Genomic DNA, 25,960 nt, shown 5'->3' with positions numbered 1-25,960 from the left:
ACACAAATTTAAGTGGTTTATAATGGAGATTATATTAATAAGAATTATTAAATCATTCGAAGCATCATTCGAAATTCAAAGCAAGAACCCAGAAAGTACAGCAAATACTAAGAACTATTTATTTACGTTAAGATTTTTTTTTAAAGGTGTTTTTCTTTCTTGCGACTCAAACACAACCTGATTCTTTGAATTGGTTCTACTGAATTATTCGGACACCAGACTGAAAGCAATGAATTCATGTCTCTTACATTATTCCAGAGAAATGGCAAAACGTTTTGAGATACTGTTACAGCAGTATTGTAGTCACAAACAACAAAAAACGATTTCATTGTCATATAAAAATGTTACGATTATGACAACGTTTTGACTTCAGTTGAATACTGTTGCAAATTGGAATTGACTCCGTGAGTTGATTTTTCGGTCTCTTACTCGCATAAAGCTATCATTTGACTTAATTTTATTTAGTCATAAAACATATCTGTTCTAAAATACGAATTAAGTCACATTTTGGCAGTCGTTCTCACGTGGCTTATGGGACGCTGTGTGTGGATTCAGTGTGACGCGCGCCGCCGGAAATATGTGATTGTTGAGGATGTCAGCGCCCGCATGGTACATACAACACTGATTTAAATGTTGTCAGACTGTTACTGCACTGTTATCTTCATCTCTGGCCCTTATTTTTGACCTGAAGTTCACTCCTTGCCCTCATGGTAGGCGACCAAACAGGAATCTTGTTTCACCGAGTTAACCAGGTGATGTGTGAAAGGGTGGGTCTTTTCTACTTCTTGCGCATTGCTTCTTCTCGTGTCAAGCCTTTCAGCTCCTCTAAAGACATTTATGTCACTGGTTTCTCTATCACATTTGTATCCATTAAACATTTAGAGGTTTGCTTGTATTTTCCACCTTTGACTTGAGAAATGGTGAGTATACGTTATTTGGACACTCTCTGTAACTAGGGCTTTAACGCGATTTCCGAATGCTTCCGAATGTCAAGTGTTAGTGTCCTCTGACACTTAACTGTTTTATAAGGTAGTGTGTTTCAGATGACTTAATGTGTTAATAATTTGCTTGGAGAATTTGCCTAAAAATAGTTATACATTTGCTTCCTGGTAGTGGTCAAGTTTACGCTGAAATAAATATTTTACTTTGTATATTTCTAAAGAATTAATTTAGTTCGTTTTGGGTTTTTATTTTATTGTTGTTGTTTCTTTTTCAGAAAAGAAAGGCTTAAATAAGAATTGAATAAGATCGTCCTGTTTGAACTGTTTAATTGTTTGATCCTTTTAGGATGTTAGAAATTCAATTCACGTCAATTCATCTACATCCAGAAGTATATAATTTCAGAAGAAATCTTAAGTATTTTTTCATAATGTCCTCTCCGTTAATTCAACTTATCCGTTACCCATAAATGGGGTAAGATTTGTCTAAGAAATTTAAGAAATGATATTTCTATGGGCTTGTGATATTGCTGCTTTTCTTCTAATTAATTATATTCGATTAGAGCAGGGTCCTGCAGAGTTTAGCTCCAACTCTAATGGATATCTTCAGGCTAATCAATGGATTACTAAGGCTACAAGCAGGTGAGGGTTAGAGCTAAACTCTCCAGGTCCTAGGTTGCCTCTCCCTGGATTAAACAGATCCTGAAAAACAACTACGCGTAGTTGCCTAGAGCAATGTTTCTCAACTCCAGCCCTGAAGACCCACCTACATACATATTTCAATAAAAACGTATGATTCAACTCGTCAGTTTCCTTGTGGGTTGTAATATAGGAAGGAATTTGTGAGGTTAGTTCTGGGGACTGGATTTGAGGAACACTACAAATTTTGTAGGAGGTGGCGCATCTCTGTGTTCTGTGTGTGTGTTCTTGTAACCGATTTATGCAGCAGTTATGCAGTTTGTGTGTGTTTTGACTCCAGAGCTTGGGTATGTCTGCCCCGTCCACCAGTCCTCTGGATAAAGGAGATGGCGTGTCTCGTCTTCTGGTTGCATGTGAACATGTCGTATGCCAGTATGGTAGATGTGTGCTGTTCAATGGGGAGCCCAGCTGTGAGTGTACGCTGGGATACACGGGAGACTCCTGTGACGAAACCATCAATGAGGCTCTGTCTGTTCCACTCACCGTCGGCGTCCTGGTGGTCATCGTCGGCTTCATCGTCTTGTTCTTTGGGATGGCATTTTTCCGACAAAGGCTAAAGGCAAAGAAAAGGTGAGACTTTGCCTGGATTTCTTTCTATTTCTGGATATTCATTATTTTTTTTAGTAATGTAAGTAAGCGCTGCATACCTTCAATGGTAATTTGAACTTTTTATGACCACACTCTAATATATATTAAGACTAAAATACACAAAAAAATAGATAATGCAGCAATGCTGAAGAAAGACCAATTTTGGTTCCCCAAAGAACCTTCCAGCAAACAGTTCTTAAAGGGGTCATGAACTGGCTTTTTAAATTTTATTATATTGTTGCCTGAGGTCAACTTATTCATTTTGATGTTTTTGAATGTAAAAACCAGGCGAATGTCATAAGTAATAGGCTATTTCTACCCTAGTTTTGAGCCTAGCTCAAAAACGCTCGATTTTTATGTGCGTCTCGCACTGAAGACTTGGAAGTAAACGCCCACTGCTGTGAGTGGATAACAGTTTTGCATATTATAATGAGTTTCAACTCACCCGTTGATGCACTTGGGGGAAATTGTTTTGAAAACGTCTAATGTTGTAAAATGGCAACCAGGAATGATTCGCCCGTACATGTTCGACCCAGAGTCCGTGTGTTGCACAATTCCTGTCAGATCCAATATAGACGGCACAGCACCGTTCCTTAATCTTAATCAGTCTGCAAATCCAGTCTTATATACAAAACAATCCTCAGTGAAATGAAGCGAACAGACGGACAATGTTTTTTTCCCCTCATCAGCTGGAACGTCATTAAAAATAAAGTTTATCCATGCAGTCCTATTGGAATCCAGAAGAAGCTTATGCAGAAACTGTCTTCTTCCACAACCAGGCACTGCACAATATTCTGTATTGCTCGGTAGCTCAATTCGTTTGGTCATCACGAGGTAGGCATCTATGTTATTTAGCTATGCGTGTTATGCGCAAATCGATGAGCGGGGCTAAACCGGCCGTGTTGATGTAGGCGTTGATCTTCTTCTGCGGGGGTGGTGTTTTATCCTCTTTGACGTCATAGTTCCCCACTTTGAAAAACGAGTCGTTTGCTGAGGCTGGTGTCAATAAAAGCTTTTATTTTACTAACAAGGACGTTTTCAGTTCTGAAACTTACAGGATATTCTTATAATATGATGACCTCTTAGATGTCAAAAGCTCAAGGAAAATTTGATTTCTCAGTTCGTCACCCCTTTAAAAGAACCCTGTTTTCTTAGCGTAAAGAACAATTTAATAATAAGACCCTTATTCATCGTCTGGAATCGTTTAAAGCCCTTTGAATAGTTTGCAGTTTGCACTGAAACTGTCTTTTGGACCTTGAACCGTTTGGTTCCCAATGAAGTCCATTATATGGAGAAAATCCCGTAATGTTTTCATCAAAAACCTTAATTTCTTTTCGACTGAAGAAAGATAGACGTGAACATCTTGGATGACATGGGGGTGGAGTAAATTAGCAGCAAATTTTTTTTTTAATTTTTCCATTTTTTTCATCTGGCTCCTCCCCCTGCACTGTAATAATCAAATCTTTGATAAAACGCATTTCGTCTAAGACTCAAGATTTCTATATATGGCACTCGATAGAAGAGTACGCACCAAATTCAATAGATTGTGGTTGTCACTTAGTGGCTATTTTTGGTACAGCGCCTGAACAAAATCTCACAGGAACCTCAGTTTTTGTCATATCAAGTTTGAATTTGGGACACAGCTTGATTTGACATGCGGCTTTGAATTTATAGCCATTTCAGAGTGCACTTTATTTTCTATTTTAATCTGCCGAGTGTCTTCTTTAAAAAGAGAGCATAACGCATTCATGAAGTCTGTAAACTGATATTTTTTCTCTTTGTCAACAGAAAAAAGACAGCTGAAGAATCCCTGATGAGAAATGGAGCACATATTTAACATGTCTTACTGCAGCGTGCCATAAAACAGGTTTGTCTTTCATTCTACATCAGAAAATTGAACTCTGTCTCAAAAGTAAACTCACACCGTTTCTCTCTGCTTCCCTCTTTAAACAGTACAATCAACCCATAAAGCACCTGTACATCAAATACATCAGCTTTCCACCAGAAGTACATGATATTCATATGTTATTGGTGTACATTTGCAGGTTTTAAGGCGCTCTGAATGCACTCCACATTTAAATGAAAACTATTGCATGTGAAATACATGAAGTTTGCACAACATTTAGATTTCTAAACATGGTTTGGACTGGTGATCCTGCAGGAAGTGTTCCTGTTAAACATGAGTTGACTTGTTTGTAAAACACGCCAGGTATTCCTGTGCGGTTATATTTAGCTCTGGCTTGTCCGGTGAGTTTCACTGACTGAAAGCTGATTAGTATCATGAGCTGATGAGTATCTATTTTAGACATTTATGGAAAACGGCCACCACAATTTCTATGGGTCTAATCCTCTAATGTATTTCATTTTACTTTTGAAGTGACACAACAGCTCTGCATGAAACCCTTTGAAGCAGCAAGTATTTTATAATAAAGATTTTTTTTGTTTATATAATTATGACTGTATTTCAGCCAAACTGAAAGATCCAATGCACTTCAACAATATTTGCTTATATATGAAGAGTTCAGATGCAAAAGCCTCTAAATGCCATTTGAAATTTTCTTCTTTAATGATGATTTTTATCAAACTTGTATATTTAAGTTCAGGAATTTTTTACTTAAATAACAATTAATAGGTAATTATCATTGCCATTTAAGTGAAATCACTGAACTTAAATATACAAGCTTGATAAAAATTATCATTCAAGAAAATTTCAAATGGCACTTAGAGGCTTTTGCATCTGAACTCTTCATATATATATATATATATATATGTATGTATGTGTGTGTGTGTGTGTGTGTGTGTGTGTATATATATATATTTCCACATGAAATAGAAGGTCTTTTTCATTTGACATTTGACATCTTATATACTGTGAATGCATTTAGTTTGATATATACTTTAGTTTGTTTCCATCTGTTATCAATGCATGCAAAAATAAACATCCAAGTTTGTTTAATTTTATATTTAGTAGGATAAATAATAAAGTTCGCTCCATATATTTCTATACCAAGTGCTTTTTTGTCTATAACTTTTCATGCTAGAATGCTAGCATTCTTATTATTATAGTATAACATCTACAATATACTATTATAGTTATTCTTTTTTTTAATCAGTGTTAATAGGTGTAGCCATACTGATATTAATTTCTTTAGGTTGTTATTTGTATAATACTAGTTATCGATACAAATAAACAGCACTGTTTTTTTTTAATAAATAGTACTTTAATACAAAAAAAAATTAAAATTGTTACAAAGAGATTTAAAATGTGTTTTATTGCTGTTAGAAAGCACACAAACCTTGAACCCCGAGGAATGGAAATATGACATGATCTGATGAGTTACGGCAAAATAAAGTCACATTAAAATGGTTTTATTACCATTTGACCTCATTTACACCTTGTTGCTCTTATAAGCATCTGTTTTTACAGTTAATGATTAATGAGCTTCATTCATTTATTATTATACATCTCGGCAATTGTGTAACAGGTAAGTTTGTTTTGATGTTTCCAGACTGAAGAATGTAAGTTATCTGCTCACTGCCCTTCATTAAACCGCAACATTTATTACATTACAGTTCCGAGACAGACATGACCCACATGCTTGCAGATAAAACTCAAACAACCAGTATTACTAGTTAAACTGCATCACAAGAAACCCTGATAACCTGTTTCACTCAACTTTTTCCAGCAGCAAAAGAAAAAAATATTGCACAATTCATTTTTCTTAAATCCTTCAGTATTAATATGATACTATCATTAGGCTAGATTAAGATGCATGAGTAGATTTTAAGACATATTACTGGACTGGGAGTTAGATTTTTGGCTATTTACAAGTCTCAAATTAAAGTCCTCGTGTTACTTAACCTGAGAGTGCAACTGGCAAAAGCCTGATCGCTTTCTGTTGTAAACATTCAAAAGTACCGGTGTACGCTCCAGTTGTAGACAGCTAACACGGCGTTCACAAGTAATAATCTAATATTCACAGTATGCAATAGTCATTTTACAGATCAGCATCGTAAGGTCTTCCGCTGTAGGATGTGTTGACGGTCCCCCTGTCCCGGGTTTTGGCTCTCGGGAAGTCCAGGTCGTCGTCCAGTGACTTCTGCGAGTACGGTACGCTGCTTTCACTGGTGTAGCTTCTCGGTATGTTGACCCTGGGCAGAGGCGTTGGTCTGTCCGCCAGCCTGGTCACTGTTCTAGGCGCTGGTCTTCCTGTGTTGGTTCCAGGCTTTTCTCCGCGGTTCCGTCCTCCGCAGCAGGAGCAGATCCCGATGAACATCACCAAACCGCCGAGGACCTCCATGATGCCTCCGATGTAGCCCAAAATGATGCAGTATCCCACACGAATGTCATCCTCTCTCAATGGGTCTCTCTTGACCGAGGTGGAGTTGAGGCTTTTGAGAAGATGAGTGTACCACGCAATAGGAATAATGGTCAGGACTCCGGAGCAGAAGATGAGGAGCCCGCCGATACTAGCCAGGATCCATCTCGGTCTGTCCCTCCAGCATCTGACTCCAGGCGTCGCCACCGCTAGGCCAAGGATGGTCACGATCAATGACGCGATCATCATTCCTTGAGCGATCGGAATGATCTGGTTGTTGAAGTATGTTTGGTCATTGGTGCGTTGGTTGCACATTTGCGATCTAGACGTTGTGAAGGTATTGCAGATGTCCCAGATTCCTTGCTCCACCACCAGATCCACAGATTGACCGGCCAGGTTGTTGATGGTGCGCCAGTTGGGTGCGACCGTGCTGGTCAGGTCCAGGATCCATCCGCAGGGGGCCAGGACCATGCCGAATATCAAGATCCCTGGAGTACGCATGGTTGAGGGTTGAGCAGCCGTCCCCGTCTAAAGCGAGCCTAGCGTCTCTGGCGCTTAAGAAGAGACACACTGAAACCTGAAGGAGGTGGTTCTCTGTAATTAGCATCTGAAGGGCGTGGTGTTGAATGCCTGGTTTAAACTCAGACAAAACTGGTTTTTACTGCATGCCATGTTGCAGTTAATACCTGGAATACCAGTATATGCAAGGGCTTGGGGATACAGTGTTTATATCTGAGTAACAGTGAGGTTTCAGGTCAGGAGTTCATCTGCATAAACATTTGTTGGTTGTGTGTTGGTTTCAATCAGTTCAAAATGGTCTTAAAATAGAAGTTTTCATATTAGATGTTTCACATTTGTATCTATACACTGTTATAAAGACCACAAACTGTCCAGCTAAAGGAAACACTGAGCACCATAATGGTGACCACATATTCTTATGAAATAGATATACACAGATTAGGAAAAGTTATTTTTCATTGGCTCAAGTTATGAAATATAGATGTGAACCATAACCCTAAATTTGTTTAATTGGATTAATGAAAACATGTTTTCAGTGTAGTATTCATAATATGCCTTCAGTGTAGTATTCATTATATGCCATAATATGCCTTCTCATTCTTGTTGTTTTACATGCTGTAACTTAATACAGTTCATTAATTCATTTCTTTAGGCCAAATAACTCTTTATTATTATTATTATTATTATTTTTTGTAAATCACAATTAAGTCCTATTTATGAGATGTAAAGTTGAAATCAAGACATATAAGTCCAAATTGACAAAGTAGCTGATAATTCCATCTATCACGTTGTTTACTTTTTTATACTTATGCATTGTCATAATTTCAATGTCATCATAATTTCATAATTGTTTCTCATAATTATGACAATGTCATAAGACATACTAAATTGATCTAAATTAAATTAATTACGTATGTAATTTCTGTTAAGTCACTTACATAAAATGGAATTTTAAATGTAATCATGTTTAAAAATAGATTATTCATGAAAATGCAAGAAGAGTATACTATGTATTAATAGGACGCATGTACCCAACATTGTTCCAAATTAGCAATATTTAGCTTCATTTATTATAATCGTGGCAGATAAATGTATGAGCCACAGCTCTTGACACTGTTCATCATCACCATAATAAAAATACAGAGAAATAAACAGCCTTCAACCATTTGCATTAATATTGATGGATGGATGTCAAATACAACATTACTGTGAAACAAAAAATCGATAAAAAGATATTTTACATAGTTATGTCTGGAGACATACACTTCTGTACCGTGTAGTGCAAATATTAGCTTCCTTCAGACGAATGTGTGTTTGCTTTTTGCAATTGGTATTACTGTGCAAACTTAAGAGATTCCTGATAAGTTACTGTACACATTAGAGCCCAGTGTGCTACAAAACGACAGTAAAGGTACTGCCAATAAAATTACAAGGACTTTACATTATAAAGTGCAAAGTATAAAACCAAACTGACGGTGTTAGTGTTCTACGATATAAAACCTCACTTCCCTTCAAAAACATGTATGGTTGCCACCATTGCCCCCACAGTTGATTTTACAGTGATAACATCAATGATAATACAGGTGGTAAAACAGATGGTCACAAATTATACTTATCAAAAAGGCCTTTCCACATGCCCCCCCACACACACACACACACTGTTCAACGTGAACTAAAAACCTAAAATGTAAAACATAACAGACAATTTTAGCAGGGATTCGAAAGACTGATTTGATCAATCTGAATGATACTAAGCTTAACTATATTCACGCGGAAGCGATCGATGGTTCCAGTGCGTCGTCACAGGGTCTTGCGTTCACAAGGTTAAAAGTTTTGTATTTTACAAATCTGAGTCGTAAGGTTGTGCTTTAGTCGTCGTGTTCACTGGTCGACGGTCCTGTTCCATCTTCGCTCGCGTGAGGTCCATCTCATCCCGTTTGGAGTAGTACGGGACACTGCTCCCGCTGATAACACTGGGCACCGGGACTCTGCGCGTGTCTGTCCTCGGTTTCCGTCCGTCACAGCGCCGACACAACCCGATGGACATCACCAAACCCCCGAGCACCTCCATGCACCCGCCGATGAAGCCCAGCACCAGGCAGTATCCCACACGAATGTCGGTGGACGTGGAGAAGATGGAGGTCATGATGTGAGTGTACCACGCCACTGGGATGATGGTGAGGACCCCTGAGAGGAAGATGAGGACACCTCCGACGCCCGCGACGGTCCATTGCGGGGTATCTCTCCAGCACCGGACTCCGGCCGACGCCACGCCGAAGGCAATGACATTGAGGATGAGTGACGCCAGCATCAAGCCTCGCGCGATCTGGATGATCTGCGCCCCGAAGTACTGAGTGTCCGGCTGGTTGCACTGAATATTCCTGGACGATGAGAAAGTCTTGCAGATGTCCCATAATCCTTGCTGGAGGACCAGATCGATGGATTCTCCGGGGATGTTGTTGATCGTGCGCCAGCCTGGTGCCACTGTGCTGACCAGCTCCAAAATCCACCCGCAAGGCGCGAGCACCATCCCGAAAATAAAAATCCCTGGAGTTCGCATGACAGATTTGGGAGATCACAAACACACAAAGAGTAGCCCCTCTGGAAATGAATTACTTTGTTTCGTTAAGTTTAAGGACAGTAGAAACTTCTGGTGGGAGGATCCCATTAAATCCGACTATTGTTAAAAGTCACGTGACTGTCGGTCTCGGGCTCCAAGTTTCGGCACACCTGTAGGCCACGCCCACTCGCATTACGTCATGCAATACGGGAAATTGTAGGGGAGATTTTGGTGCTGATGTTGGTGGACATCTTTTATTTGACCTTTTTTGTTTTCTTTTAATCTTTCTGATTTCGTTGCTATATCAATCAGTGCTTGTCTTGTTTTCTGTCCGCTTCCCAGAAATGGATTCTGAGCTGAATCGAGATTGAATTACAGCCAATGTTCACCCCAAAAGCTGCTTGCCGAAACTAAACTGGAATCAACATCAGCAGCTTTTGGGTGCATTCTGCCCTTAATGTCGCCTTTGCTGCATCCAAACTCTAACAGGGTTGGTTAACATAACTAACTAAAACCGTCAAAAAAAACATTTTCATTACTCAAAATAAAATAAAAAAATGTAACTAATTCAAAATATTAATAAAAACTAGCCTAGTATACCTATATGATAAAACAACACTGCTGTGTAAAGAGTTCTTGCTGTTTAAAATGCATTGAGTTCTGCATTGTGAGCATTTCAAAGTGTGGGCACTTGGCATGTTGTTTCAGTAGCCTACGTGGTAAAGTTGTTGCATCATTTTGCGTATGTCGAAACTCTCGAAACCATGAAAGCATGTTTGAAATGTCACTCAGACTGTTCCCAGGACAATCGCCTCAGTGACACTGCTTTCTGTTTAGAGTCTGTGATTAAAAGGTACATATTCGTTCCTATTTCACCACATTAAACTTCTAATGTGCTGACAGAATGAATGTTTTGATGGTACCCGAAACACCAGCTTAGCACAAGTTGGTTTGATTAAGATAGTTTATCTGACCTATAATTCAGTGTTTAACTGATTCATCTGAAAACCAACAGTGGAAACCAACTGGCCAGCTTAGACCAGCCTTAACCTGCTTCAACAGGTTTCTTATTCTGTCTTGTTCTATTACTGATATCATTGATATACTGATAGTGTTAGCATCGCCATAATATGTCCCGGTGCATTTGTGAGTTGCAAAACAAAGTCAACATGCCCTTTGTTCCTCCACACCTTTATGACTCTCTACACGTGTTTTGACAGATCATCATGGAATGTGGTTTGGAATGAGGATAAACCTGTAATGATGATATGGCAACAGCATGTTGTTTCCACCTGAAGTCTTGCTATACAGTCAGTAGTTCGTGAAATCACCACCAGGTTTGCAACACTGCTCAGTAAGGCTGTAATTGTGACCTTTTTGCTTGTAAATGAAGATAAAATAATGAAATAAATTACTGGTGATAATAACAATTGTAATATAGTATTAAAACATTTATCTTGGTTAATTATTTATAGTATTTTGTTTGTGAGATATTACAGTGATGGCAGTGCATGAAGTGTGCTCATATTTTACTGCCAGAATATTTTAGATTATTACACGAGGTGTGCATTATTCCATACAATAAATAAAAGTGACAGTTTTGATGGAACAGGAATATTGCCTATATAACACGTGGATTTATTTACTTTGTCAATATTGTGATAAAATTAACATGGCCAAAATTATTTAAAAATAAAACATTTGAAACATTCATACCATTTGGACCTAAAGCTGTGCATTATCTTACAAGAAGTTTATTGGAGAAACAATAACTTCTTCGAAGGCACAATGGGGACAAGAGGAATCTGTAATGGATGTAATGCAGTTGCAGTTTATGTAAAAATACACTAATGTTTGTGGAATAATATATTTATTAAAAAGCTGAGCAATTGATTTAATTATTACATTCAAACACGGATCTTAATATCCTGCATCTTTAATATTTGTATGGTCATAATGTCATATTGAAACATCACAAAAAGATTAAAGAGTAAAGGCTTTATGTCAAATGCCAAGAAGAACAAACAGGAAAACTGGTCTCCTCGCATCCGTTTGTCGGAGACTGCACAAAAATCTTGCTGCCTTAAATCAAGTACAATCAACTTGGATGTTTACGTCATCTTAAATTACATTAACCTGACTTTAAAAATAACTTGAATCTTGTATAACTTATAAAAGTTTAAAATGGCTTAACTTATTTTGATGAGTTATTTTGAAATGTTGTCATAACTTAACAGTGACTTTTAAAGTAATCGGCTATTCGTCCCCTTGGAATTATAAGGTTCTCTCTGACATATTTGTCAAAATTGAGTTATTCTCATTTTCTTATTCTGTGGCAATTTATTTACATTATGTAATGTGTTTTGTACATTGAGGGTCCCTGTTATTTTTATGTTTGAAAGAAACATGTTCCCCATACACATTTTCCTATATGGAATGTAAAAACTTTGAAGCTCAATATCTCAAAACTGCTCAGAACGCAGATAGAACCTTATAATTCCAAGGGGACGTATTGTTTCTGCTATTGTGATTTTATATTGGTGGATCTCAAATGAGTGACAGGTTTTTGTGTAAAAATGTAATTGATCATTTTGATTTCATGGTGACTAAGTGCACAGAGGTGTCAGTGAATCAATGATTTGCTTCTACCTAGTGTTGAGTTTTGGTCATTGCACTTCTGGTCTCTTACGATGAACTGTTTATAATTCATCAGCCTACATTCCGAATAGGCTACAATACTTCGCTTTTTATCTTTTTATCTGACTAGAAAACTCATTTGCCCGCCTATTTTTTCCATAGACAGGTGTTTTCGCTCATCTGTCATCAGACCGGAGGCGTGCACCGCACATGTCCCCTGCGCGCTCACGATGTGCGCGCGTGAATTTCCTTCTTGTCACTCATGTGTGTTACAGTGCGATAGAGAAACTGTTTAACAGTCACTCGCTGCGTTAGAAACGAAAGAGGAAGGAAAATGAAGATGACCCTCTCAACGGTGGTGATATTAGCAGGTATGATTAAAATAGTTTCTCACACATTAAACTACGGCAACTTCGAAGTTATCAACAACATACGCACCTCTTAGTCAACAATTATTTTACGGACCTTTAAATTTAAATTTCATTGCTTTTGTAATTAATTAGACTATATTTACATGTAAGCGACACGTGTAATGGAAATTGTATATTTATTAAGTCTTAACGCACGTTTAACATGCGCTACTAAAATTACTGTTTGACGTCACTCTGTAGTTCATGTGTGTTTCTTTAGTTTTTATAAGGTGTAATAAAGGTGATGATTTTTATTTAAACGTAATGCGCAACTACTGGACATTAAAGGGAAAGTTCAACCAAAAATGAAAATGTTTCTCCTGGTGAACACAAAAGATGATATTTTGAAGAATTTTGGCAATCATGTCCGTTGTACCACAACAGGTTGCCATTGAGTAGGGAAATAAATACAATGGAAGTCAATGGGTGTCGACAAACTGTTTAATTGCCATCATTCTTCAAAATAGCTATTGTGTTCAACAGCTTTGGAACAACTCTAGGGTGTGTAAATGACGACAGAATTAATTTTTTGGGTAAACAATCCCTTTAAAGCAACTCCACGTAAGTGTTTCTCGTTTAGAAGATGTAGTTTTGGTGCAAGAAGTGGTTAGTGTTGACATTAAGTATTGTGCGTACGTTAATGTAGACTTTTTGTGCCTTTCATGTTGTTGTTTTTTGTGTGTTGTATCATGAAGGTCTGATAATTGGAGGCAGCACAGCTGACACCTCTCCAACATCGACAGCTACAACTACGGCATCAGCAACTACAGCATCACATTCATTGACGCTGACTTCTCCTTTCACAACATCTGCAAATGTCACGACGAGCCAGTCTTCCTCCACAACATCTGCAAATGTCACGACGAGCCAGTCTTCCTCCACAGTCCTCCTCAGTACAAATGAAACAACGACTGGTTTCCCTGTGAATTCATCCCAGAGCACTACGAACGCCTCTACATCCGCTCAGACAACATCAAATACAACCTCTAGCTGTAATACTACCTCCTCAGGAGCTGGGCTCACCAGCGTAGTCAACAATACGACAAACACCTCGACCACAATCTCGAGTTTGACGACTGAACCTCAAACAACATCCTCTTCAGAGAGTCTTACCTCAGAGAAAACAACGCTGAGAAACACGGCAGCGAATGTTACTAGTGCAAAAATTACATCTACTACAGTAACTACATCTACTATTGGGTCTACAACTAAACTTGTGTCCTCTTCTACTGAAGTAAAGACTAATAAACAAGTAGAGGACTCTAGTGTTGGACAAGAAAAGAAGGACCCAGAGGCACTGAGCTCAGGTACGAGTGCATGTTTTTAACTTGTGTAAATGTTTCAGTTTCTGTTGACCAAGTTATCTAAAAGTTTTGTTTTCTGATCTTCTGCTCCAGATCTTAAATAGGTCAAGGGTGTATTTTGTTTCCTTATAAGACTTTATCTATAGTCTGAGTCTCCGATATGGTTTTCACAAACCTGATCAGTTCAGCTAAATTCAAATTTAAACTAATTTATTTAGGTTAGCAACTAAAGTGACCCTAAAAGATTAGATTTGGGCATGAAATTTAAGAAAGTAAGATGACTTTCTCAAGATATTATAATTTCTTTTATTCCTTAAGCCTGTGATAAACTATATTGCGAAACACTACAATTCTTGTTTATTCGTCAAGGCAGGTCACGAACAGGTTTGTGTTTTTAGCAACTGGATTTATTATTTGGTTCACATCCAAACCACTGATTCTCAAACACTTTAAGAGTGTCCCAACCCAAGTTCATATTTAAAACAGTAACTAGGTGATTGAACTTTTAACAGTTACCTAGCCTTTTCCCATGAAGGTTATATTGTTCCTTACCCTATTTATAGCATCTAAATAGGTGTTATTTGTACTTTATACTCTGACATGGCATTTGGAAACTTAAGTCATGACTTAAAACTATCTGAATGTCATTGCACTGAACAAGTGTCATCTGCAAACAAATGCTACTAGAGCTTTTCTCAGAATTAACATTTTAGCTCAATGACGTTTAGCTGTCGACTGATTTTGAGTGGATATCTTAAAAGTCAGTTCTCAGATTCACACACACACTACAGCAGAGGAACCGCAGGTGTAGTTCAGCACAGGAACTATGGACATGATCCACTAGCGTGCGGCAACCACAAAGTGGAACAATGCTTTCTGTCTTCATTTTAAACACTATAAGTTTTGTTCTGTAAGTCCAAAGTATCTAAATTCGTTCCAGGATCACTGTTAGCGAAAAGAAAGTGTGTTAGAAAATGACAGTCAGCTACAGTTTGATTTGTCTTTTCAGTATACTTTTTGTACACGATTTGTATGTGTTTTGCTTGATTTTAATTATAACAATATAGTAATTATTCTTAATATTTTGACAATATGTCATAAATGATTGAGCAAACTGAATATTTTCCTCATTCGTTTTTAGGGAGTGTCGTTGCCATTGTAGTTGGTTTCCTTGCCATTGTATTAATCTTATTTGGTGGGGCGTACTACTTCAAAATACGGTGAGTCAAGCTTTTTTATTTGTTAATACCTTCTTTTTCTGCCAGAGCGTTTTTAGGGCGAATCCCACAGAGCTGGTCATTTTTATATTATATTAAGAAATATGAAAATTTTAAATATTTTTCATTATTACATTTCATTATAAACATTTTGCATTATACTCAAATTGATAAGTATTTATACTTACATCATGGTAGTATTTATTGTAGTGAGTTTAATATTTGCTGATTGTATTAAAAAATATGAATTGAAAAGGACAACATTTTGAAGGGAATGTGCATGAATTGCATGGAAATTAAAAAGAAAATTCTAAAATATATGTTTCATGCAAAATAAAACTTCATATTTTTGTCTTTAAACTTTGGGGTGAATATTAAAGTAGTTCACTTTTAAAAAAAACCTTTGCTGATAAGTTACTCACCCCCATGTCATCCAAGATATCCATGTCTCTCTTTCTTCATTCAAAAAGAAATATTAAGGTTTTTGATGAAAACATTCCAGGATTTTTCTCCATATAATGCACTTTACTGGTAACCAAATGGTTCAAGAAAACAAAGTTTTATAAGCTCAAATGGTCGTCTTGCTCTGTTCTGTGACATCCGTTTGTGACTCTTGTTCGAACTCGTTTATCAAAAATGAACAAATCTTTCGAGTCAATTCGTTCATTTCGTTCGTTGAATGAACCAAATGTCACGAAAAAAGATTCGTTCATTTTGATGAACGAGTTCGAACAGGAGAGTTACAAGCATGCGTCACAGAACAGAGCAAGGCGACCATTTAAGCTTATAAAACTTAAACTTTTTTTTTCAAATGAGCGATCATTTCGCTTCATAAGACCCTTATTCATCGTCTGGAATCGTTTAAAGCCCTTTGAACAGTTTGCAGTTGGCACTGAAAGTGTCTTTTGGACCTTGAACCGTTTGGTTCCCATTGAAGTCCAGAAAATCCTGGAATGTTTTCATCAAAAACCTTAATTTCTTTTCGACTGAAAGATAGATATGGATATCTTGGATGACATGGGGGTGAGTGAAAGAGTTCAATCCTTTAATTTTATGAATTGCCCGTGGCCTTATGATTTGTTTGTGTGTTGCAGACGTACTTCTTACGGACGTCTTTTGGATGACACTGATCACAGCACTGTGGGGAATTTTCTCAACCCAATGTTTGATGGCTAAAAAGGGAAGTGTTCATGAAGAAACATTCACTTCTGAGAAATAACATGCACGCATTTCTTTAGCAATGAACACGGTAGTAGCGGATTCTGTATTTTGGCCTAAAAATTGCCTCTTCAGTCAAAGTAATAGATCATACGCTGACCAGAATCAAGAAGTTTTTAGAATGTACACTTTTAAAGGCATAGTTCACCCAAAAATATAAGTTATGGCATCATTTAGTCACCCTCAAGTTTTTGAGGAAGATATTTAAAATAATATGGGTAATTAAACAGCTGATGGACCCCATTGACTTCCATTGTATTTTTTGCCATACTGTGGAAGTCAATGGTGTCCGTCAACTGTTTGGTTACCTATATTCTTTAAAATATCTTCTTTTGTATTCAGCAGAAGAAATAAATTCATACAGGTTTGGAACAACATGAGGGTGGGTAAAAGATGACAGAATTTAAAATTTTTAAAAATGAAGGTTCCAAAAGAGAGTTCTCACAGAGCCAGAAGAGCCAGTTTTGGTTCCCCAGAGAAGCTTTCAGTGAACCGTTATTAAGGGTGTGTTCACACTTGGCATGTTTGGTTGGATTAAAACGAACTCTGGTGCGATTGCTCTGTTAGTGTGCTTCATTTGAATAAGTGTGAACGCTGCCATCTGAACCCTGGTGCGCCAAACAAGAGGAAAATATGAGTCTCCAAACGAACTCTCCTGCGGTTCGACTAAAATATGAACACAACACGGACCAAAGACATGTAAACAAACCAAAAACAGGACATGATGTCACAAGATGTGACCCAAAAAAGTCAGATTGCTCAAGTATACCTGTTTTTTCTCATCATAGTGGCGATGTTGCTCATTACAGGCGTCAGATCCGCGTCTCCTCGCAGCAGATCTTGGTGTGATTCCTGACTCTGCTTTTAGTCCTTTACACATTTTATTAGTTCTTCACGAGTCATCAGCTGCTCAAAATACTATCATATGTAGCTACGCACATACAACGAGCACATTTATCCCAGAACACAGCATTGTTTTTAATGTTCAGACGCAAAATAAAAGCCGCCCAGTCAGTCATGCCTTTAGGTTCTGTGTTTTTTTTTTTCTTCTGTAATTTAGTGTTTTTATTTATTTTGAAAAAAGTTGACAACATGTTTATGTCGTTTAACGTCAGAATACCTTTTGTAGACCAGGAAGGCTGTATGAAAGGTTGACCGCCAGAAAGTAAGTTCAGATTGTGCCAAATTGGAGTATGAGTATGCCATAAAGTTTTTGATGCAAAACAGGCTTCAATCTTTTTGAAAATTTGAAGAAAATTATAGGACCATAATATAATGAGCATTTCCTGTGAGAAAGGCCTGAAAATAAAAAATCTTGCAAACGAATTGGTAAAATGCGCTCTTTTTCTATTTGTTTCCATGAAGACTGTGAGGTTGAATCAAACCAAATCAAAACTGAGAGCAGGATAAAAGACCAGTGGTACCATTTAAAACTAGGGCAGCCCATTCCACCTTATTATTTTACTTTTTTGAAGTGTAGGCCACTTTATGCAGGGATGCTTTCCATTCCAAATAAATTTAATTAGTAAGGAGTCCAACTTTTTCCAATAATTTACTGGTGGGGGAAGAGGAAGCATAGAGCTTAGGTTCGTTGTTAAAATGCTAATGTGAACGCTAAATGGACCCAAACTAAATCTTTCAGGGTTGTTGGGTTTTTTTTTGGTCCGAACCAAACAAGCCAAGCGTGAACATCCTTAAAGCGTGAAAATCTATTTCTCAGTGTGAAGAACATTTTAAAAAATCTAAAGAACCTTTTGTCCACTATAAAGAACCTTCTGTGGAATGGAAAGGTTCCATGAACGTTAAACTTTCTACATGGAACCATCAATATCAATAAGCAACCTTTATTTTTAATAGTGGCGAGACTTTCTGTAAGTATTACTATGAAGCCTGGAAATGGAAATTGTTAAGTGATGTCCTAGAAATGTTTTTTATTTTATTTTTTTAGGAAATGTATCGTCTAATTGTACTGGGTATATTTTCTGACTAATTAGTTTGCTCCGATTATACGCGCAAACTGTTCGTCATGTAAATAAACCACATTCATAACATTTGCTGTAACGTTATTTAAATCCGAGTCATGTATCTCCAACAAGCCACTTGTGTTCATCATTGGTATCTGAGAGTGACCTTATCATGTAGAGTAATTACAGCTGTGGCCTCCACTATTCATCTGAAGACAGCCTCTGTTTTAACACCAAGATCGTTGAACATTTCTGTAGCTTTAACAATAACGGATTTGTCCCTCTTGTCATTGTAATGGCAGGGATCTACGTTCAGCGTGCAATTAAGCATTTAAACAGTCAAGCCTGTTATTAGAGATTTATAAATAAGCCATGGAGCAGATGGAGGCACATTATCTGCTGTTCTGGCCTGTTTGAGATCGGCTTCTGTAAATAGTATTTTTTTGCATCCATAAATTTATTTTTGAATGTTTAAAACCACTCTTGTTGTTTCCTCCCCTAGTTTTTTTTTTCTCACCTGTTCAACAGAAACCACCGTTTCCTGTTTTTTGCAAAAGCCCTAGTTTAAAGAATGGCACTTACCACAGCAGCATTGTCTAAATCACTGGTCTCGAGTTGAAGCGACTGATTGTAAAACTGTCAATATTTATGAAAAATGATCATGTTAAACTTCATTAATATATATATATATATATATATATATAGACCATTTCACAAGATGTAAACAACACTGGTCCAGAAGCACTTCCTGTTTCAGTTTTTTAACACTACATAAAAGCTGGGATAAAATACAACCAACAGAACATTTAAAACTGAATCAAAAAGTTAAACAAACATCTTTATTTACATGTGAAATAAAGAAAACCGTTACAAACTGAAACAGGAAGTGCTTCTGGACTAGTGTTGTTTACATCTTGTGAAATGGTCTATATATATATATATATAAAGTTATATTTAATATGATAGATTTTGTGTATGTCTTGAATACTTTATTCAACAGAATTGGTGTTTAAAATCAAATGATTTAATATTATATACTTTTTTTTCTGTGATTAAAATTTCATGTCACTGCATGAATGTGGTGCAATTAGTCTTTTTTTGTTATTGTTTTTTTGTCATGAGACATGCGTCTTATAAATCAAAGTTTTCTAACATATTTAATATCTAACATAAAAATGAACTTGGCATTAAGGTTTTAGAAAAGCTATGTTTAGACGGTGTCCTAAATGGAATAGAAAACAAAACAGTTCAAATAAAATTTGTCCTCCTGGGCTTTCTGAAGATGATGCACCTGATTTCACAGATCATTTGTTGTGAAAAAGGATGAACTACTCCCTATTTTGTTCTAAGAAAATTGAGAGTTTCAAGTAGCATTTCTAAGACCTTGCAGTTCATACCCTCTGAAATATGACCATGACCTCAATCATCAGAAACCTGACCTCTTTTTACTGAAGGATAAACAATCACTGTGCACTGAACTCACATTCACATATTAAAGACAAATCTGAAGAAATTAAACTTACTTAAAATCTAGCAGACCTAAGCACTGTTTGTTCTTGACTGCATCTTGCATGTAAGGCATTATAGATCCGATTCCAGGTGATAAATGGAGATGAAATTAAAAGCTTTCAGATCAATCTAGCATTTTAACATTATAAGCCAAATCTCATTTGAACCTAATTTCCCCTTTATTTCAGCAATCTGTTGAGATGAGCAGAGTTTGCTCTCATACTGTTCTCATTCAGCTGTACAGTGTTTGTGTTGTGTTTTTCAGTGTGCTCTTGTAATAGGCTATAATGAGTGGCCCTGTCATTAACACACAGCTGAGAGCTGATTGCTGTGATGGTCAAACTGTGCTTGCAAAGCTCCAGCATTCTCTCTACTTCAACACCTCTTAACATTGAGTTTATTTCAGCCTTTACAATGCCTCATAATTCTATTATTATTTTACTTTTCTTTGTTTTGTTTTTTTTGAATATTTCATTTTTTAAAACCTTTTTAACTTAAACTTTTTCATAATTTACATAATTATTACATTTACATACACAATCACAGGTATCCAAATCTTATATCAAAAACATATAACAGTGTTATATCTCTATTGAGTAACACACACACACACACACACACACACACACACACACACACACATATATATATATATATATATATACACTCACTGGCCACTTTATTAGGTACACCTGTCCAACTGCTCGTTAACACTTAATTTCTAAGCAGCCAATCACATGGCGGCAACTCAGTGCATTTAGGCATGTAGACAATCTCCTGCAGTTCAAACCGAGCATCAGTATGGGGAAGAAAGGTGATTTGAGTGACTTTGAACGTGGCATGATTGTTGGTGCCAGAAGGGCTGGTCTGAGTATTTCAGAAACTGCTAATCTACTGGGATTTTCACACACAACCATCTCTAGGGTTTACAGAGAATGGTCCGAAAAAGAAAAAACATCTAGTGAGCAGCAGTTCTGTGGGCGGAAATGCCTTGTTGATGCCAGAGGTCAGAGGAGAATGGCCAGACTGGTTCAAGCTGATAGAAGGGCAACAGTGACTCAAATAACCACCCGTTACAACCAAGGTGGGCAGAAGAGCATCTCTGAACACACAGTACGTCGAACTTTGAGGCAGATGGGCTACAGCAGCAGAAGACCACACCGGGTGCCACTCCTTTCAGCTAAGAACAGGAAACTGAGGCTACAATTTGCACAAGCTCATCGAAATTGGACAATAGAAGATTGGAAAAACGTTGCCTGGTCTGATGAGTCTCGATTTCTGCTGCGACATTCGGATGGTAGGGTCAGAATTTGGCGTCTACAACATGAAAGCATGGATCCATCCTGCCTTGTATCAACGGTTCAGGCTGGTGGTGGTGGTGTCATGGTGTGGGGAATATTTTCTTGGCACTCTTTGGGCCCCAATCGTTGCAACGCCACAGCCTACCTGAGTATTGTTGCTGACCATGTCCATCCCTTTATGACCACAATGTACCCAACTTCTGATGGCTACTTTCAGCAGGATAATGCGCCATGTCATAAAGCTGGAATCATCTCAGACTGGTTTCTTGAACATGACAATGAGTTCGCTGTACTCAAATGGCCTCCACAGTCACCAAATCTCAATCCAATAGAGCATCTTTGGGATGTGGTGGAACGGGAGATTCGCATCATGGATGTGCAGCCGACAAATCTGCGGCAACTGTGTGATGCCATCATGTCAATATGGACCAAACTCCCTGAGGAATGCTTCCAGCACCTTGTTGAATCTATGCCACGAAGAATTGAGGCAGTTCTGAAGGCAAAAGGGGGTCCAACCCGTTACTAGCATGGGGTACCTAATAAAGTGGCCGGTGAGTGTATAAACTCATATATTTTAAATATTTCTTTCCCGATTTTTTTTTATAATACTTTAGCTGGGGAAGTAATTTTTTGCTTAGATATTAAAAATTTGTATAAATAAATATATATAAAATTTGTCCTCAGGACTGGTTTTAATGTATTGTGGGTTAGGAGAAGTAAAATGAACCCTGACCAAACCATATATCCAACCAAACACAATCTCCTCTATTTAGTTGCCACTTTTTATTAATTTACTTATTGAATATAGTACAGAAGCAACTATAATTTCACTACAATGTTATTTTACAATATATAAAATGAGTAGTCCTCATTTCAAATCTGTTTTAATGTCAGATGTGTGAAGAGGGCGAAATTAACCCTGATCAAACCATATATCCAAACAAACCTAATCTCCTCTATTTAGTTGGCACTTTTATGTATTTATTAAGTATAATCTTTATTTGTTTGTTTATTTATTTATTTCATGAATATAATACAGAAGCAACAATAAATCCACTACAGTCAGTGCAATGTTTACATCTTTTATTGTGTAAAACAATTTTACAAGTATGGACAACATAATTGGACAAAGTACACTCTTGGTCATGTGATATAGCTTAAGTAAACCTTTTTAGATACACACAGTAAATTGGAAACAGATCACATTATTGCACACTTAAAGGGTTAGTTCACCCAAAAATGAAAATGATGTAATTAATGACTCGCCCTCATGTCGTCCCAAGCCCGTAAGATCTCCGTTCATCTTCGGAACACAGTTTAAGATATTTTAGATTTAGTCCGAAAGTTTTCTGTCCCTCCATTGAAAATGTATGTATGGTATACTGTCCTTGTCCAGAAAGGAAATAAAGACATCATCAAAGTAGTCCATGTGACATCAGTGGGTTAGTTAGAATGTTTACATATATAACAAGAACTACAACTTTATTCAGCATTGTATTGTCTTCCGGTTATTGATTTTTTTTTTTTTTTTTTTTTTTTTTTTTTTTTTTGTGGAACTTAGTGGAGCACTGAGACAAAGACCCAGGATAGACAACACTACAATGAATGTCTTCATCTTTAATTTTTACCCTAAAATAATAATATAAATAATAATATAATATAAAATAAAATAAAATAAAATAAGATGGTCTATTTTCTGAGTGGCTAGTGGCAGTAGCACACCGTTTACTTGCAGGGATAAAAATTACTTGATTAATTGTTCAATTAAAATATTTGTGGCTAACTAGGCTTACAGCAAGGTCAGAAATCATTTATTTTCAAAGATTCAGATTTTTTATTATTTGTTTTATTATTGATGTGGTATTTTTGAAGGATTGTTTTCTTTCAAAATGTAGATATGTTTTGTGATTTTATTTTATTATATCTGTGTGCATTATTACACTGTAAAAATTGTCACGTGATATTAAATTATAGGTAACGTCTACATAGCCTATATAAGTGTTTTCATTTTAGGTGGAAAAAAATAGCCTTGAACTTGTGAATAATTTATCCGATTTCAATGACAGATTTGAACCAGTAGAGGTCAGCATCTCTCTCTCTCTCTCTTGGACAAATTGTTAATATGCACTTAAAATGCTTCCAAAGAAACCAGTACACTATAGGTTTATCATCTTTTACTCTCTTCCATAACTTGGTTTTTCAATTTAGTTAAGAGGTGAGTTATTTTATTCTAATTTCACTAATGCATGTGCTATTTTTTATGTGACTTGGACTAGGACTTGTATTGTGTGGACTCTGTTCTACTGTATGTCTATTGTATGTCTACTGTGTGTCTACTCTATGTCTACTGAATGTCTACTGTGTGTCTAATCTGTATGTCTACTGTGTGTCTACTGTGTATCTACCATATGTCTACTGTATGTCTACATAGAGAACACTCTATTTCAAACAGTAGAGAATGTGGCGCTTGCAACAAAAAAGTCATGGGTTCAGTTTTTAGGGAGTAACGCAATATTGTAATGCATTACTTTTAAAAGAACCTTTCTTCAACCCTGTTTATAACATTCAAACAAACATGGCATTTGTTCTGAAGATTATACTAGAATATTGCATCTCAGTGACATAATCAGTAAAAAATAGCATGCATGTACTATCAATTTGTGTCTACTATAGACGATGCACTTATGCACTACAATTGTGTGGAGTTGTATAAAGTTATTTATTTCGTCATTTAACATTGAAGTCTGTTAGCGTACTTGTAATACAAATGCCAATTGGGTCGAACCTAATGATTGATCAAATAAAAGCTTGTATCATGAGCTCAAAATGATGCTTGATCAAGTGTAAATTTGTAAATCTCAATATGTGTGTGATATGAAGAAGCTCAAACTGGATACTTTCATTTCTTTCCATGACAGAGTCTCCGATTTATCCGACGTCCTTTGGCTCAGAGATTCGCCAACACCGTGACCAGTACATACTATTATCCTTCTCCCAGACTGGAATCCTTCAGCAGCTTCGGCCAGTTGTCTGGACAGCTTCCCCTTGGCTCTAACTTCTTCCCACATTATAACCCTCTGGGCTCTCAGGTGTACACACACACATTATCCTTACCTGTAGAGGTCACATTAACCCACTGATCATCAGCTTCAGAAAGACTGAGAAATTATTATAAAATAATGTTATTAAACATTAAGGTATAAACAGTTCAATTGTAATTCTGTATTCTAAAATTATACTATTCAGCTTGTGGTTTGGATAAAGTGGTATAGAGAAAATTAACTCACAACACTTTATTTCTATAGTCCACATTAAATATTCTAACTATAGGCTAAGTATCTTTGCAACTACATGTTAACTAACTTTCATTGGAGTATTAGTTGACTGTCTGCTTAATATCTGAACTCTTTACTTTAATGCTTCTCAACAGACTTTACACTGACTTTAAGTAACTTGACAACTACAAGTCAACTTATTTGAACTCAAATCCTAACACCTAACCATATCCTAACAATCTACCAATACTCTAATAAGAGTTAGTTGACATGTAGTTGCAAACTTACTTATAGTTAGAATGTCTAAAGTGGACTATCGAAATAAAGTGGAAACAATGATCTTTTTAAAAAAAATAATTAGGCTGTTATTCTTACAATAAATACATGAACCAATTTAAAACAATGATCATTAATAAAGTCACAATAATATAAATTTAGGACGAGTTTTGTCAAACATTTTGTTTTTGTGTAAAATGTATTTGTAATCAATTTACAGTCGTTTTCCAATCGATTAAAGGTTTTTACCTGAATATTTCCATGAACAATCTTTTTGTAAATAATTTTTTGGAAAAAAAATATCAAAGACCAGATACCTTACATGAAGATTTTTCGTTCATGCACTGACGTTAGTGGAAGTTCTGAGAAAGTTCTCTGTTGGCTGGACGTCTTTCCTGCACGTAGACCCTCACAGGTCTTCTATCATATTAACCATACCAGCGCTAACATTTGACATTCAGAAAATGTCACAATACCTTTTGTCTTCATTTGCAACAGTATTTCTATTGTTCATCACTTAAAACCTTTCAAACTAGTCATGGTGAAATATTTCACTTGAAAACAATACTTGTGCTGTCTGTATTTACTTTGTTGTTTTATAACGCAATGTTATTCAGAGAGTTTTAGGTGTGTCTTAAGTCCAAATACCTTTTGCGGCCACTGTCTAAAAATAATATTATGAGATGGTATCATATGCATTTAGATTTTCACTTTAAAGTTATAGTGTACACAGGGGGAAATCAGATAATATCCGCTGTCAAGTATCCTAACTTTGTGCCAATGACAAAATGTACCCGTTTAGATTTTGGAAAGTGGAAACAAATGACGTTATTAAAGGAACAGCTAAGAATGAAAATTCGGTCATGATTTACTGACTCTCGTGTTGTTCCGAACTTGAATAACTTTATTTATTCTCTGGAAAACAAAACAGTCATACTAGATTTTTGCAAAGGCTGAAGTTCGCTGATGCCCTCCATTGGGCTGTTTTCCATTGGATCACTGAATCAGTGAGCTGAACTTAAGAACCAGATCAGTCTGATTGTGAACGGACCATTTAGACTGCTTTAGTGACGTGGATAGAATAATTCAATGGAATTTAAAAATAAAACATTAAGGAATGTTCACAAAATTGGACATCATGTTAATGTGTCCAAGGAGACAATGCTGCAAATATGGCAAATTCTGGAGAAACAGGCCTTTTATTTTGGAAGGAACACAGAAGGTCC

General features: G+C 36.7%; 4 protein-coding genes across 6 annotated transcripts; 2 read left to right on the top strand and 2 right to left on the bottom strand.

The window, feature by feature from the left end:
• The first annotated feature begins 502 nt into the window (after positions 1–502).
• Positions 503–4,753, top strand: LOC148969424 (uncharacterized). Of its 3 annotated transcripts, none has more exons than XM_089126104.1 (5): positions 547–609; positions 692–752; positions 1,918–2,207; positions 4,014–4,092; positions 4,179–4,753. In XM_089126104.1, exons 1-4 carry the CDS (start codon positions 593–595, stop codon positions 4,060–4,062), a joined length of 417 nt encoding a protein of 138 aa, XP_088982230.1. In that variant the 5' UTR covers positions 547–592; the 3' UTR covers positions 4,063–4,092; positions 4,179–4,753. The 3 variants fall into 3 exon arrangements, with proteins under 3 accessions (XP_088982231.1, XP_088982230.1, XP_088982229.1); XM_089126103.1 differs by having other exon boundaries at positions 570–609; positions 692–767; XM_089126105.1 differs by lacking the exon at positions 692–752 and having other exon boundaries at positions 503–609.
• A 725-nt stretch (positions 4,754–5,478) lies between these two features.
• cldn23.1 (claudin 23.1) lies at positions 5,479–7,111 on the bottom strand. Its single transcript, XM_039676366.2, has one exon. It carries the CDS (start codon positions 7,043–7,045, stop codon positions 6,224–6,226), a length of 822 nt encoding a protein of 273 aa, XP_039532300.1. The 5' UTR covers positions 7,046–7,111; the 3' UTR covers positions 5,479–6,223.
• Positions 7,112–8,110: 999 nt separating this feature from the next.
• On the bottom strand, positions 8,111–9,825 carry cldn23.2 (claudin 23.2). Its single transcript, XM_039676369.2, has one exon. The coding sequence runs from the start codon at positions 9,621–9,623 to the stop codon at positions 8,904–8,906; it is 720 nt and encodes a 239-aa protein (XP_039532303.1). The 5' UTR covers positions 9,624–9,825; the 3' UTR covers positions 8,111–8,903.
• Positions 9,826–12,509: 2,684 nt separating this feature from the next.
• Positions 12,510–19,463, top strand: parm1 (prostate androgen-regulated mucin-like protein 1). Its single transcript, XM_039676367.2, has 4 exons — positions 12,510–12,631; positions 13,366–13,977; positions 15,116–15,194; positions 16,286–19,463. The coding sequence occupies exons 1-4, from the start codon at positions 12,595–12,597 to the stop codon at positions 16,365–16,367; spliced, it is 810 nt and encodes a 269-aa protein (XP_039532301.2). The 5' UTR covers positions 12,510–12,594; the 3' UTR covers positions 16,368–19,463.
• The last annotated feature ends 6,497 nt before the right edge of the window (positions 19,464–25,960 follow it).

The sequence above is a fragment of the Pimephales promelas genome, chromosome 23 (genome assembly GCF_988280905.1).
Source record: "Pimephales promelas chromosome 23, fPimPro1.hap1.1, whole genome shotgun sequence".
Taxonomy (NCBI): Eukaryota; Metazoa; Chordata; class Actinopteri; order Cypriniformes; family Leuciscidae; genus Pimephales; species Pimephales promelas.
Note: the sequence above shows the minus strand (reverse complement) of the source record. Positions and strands in the feature narration are given on the sequence as shown.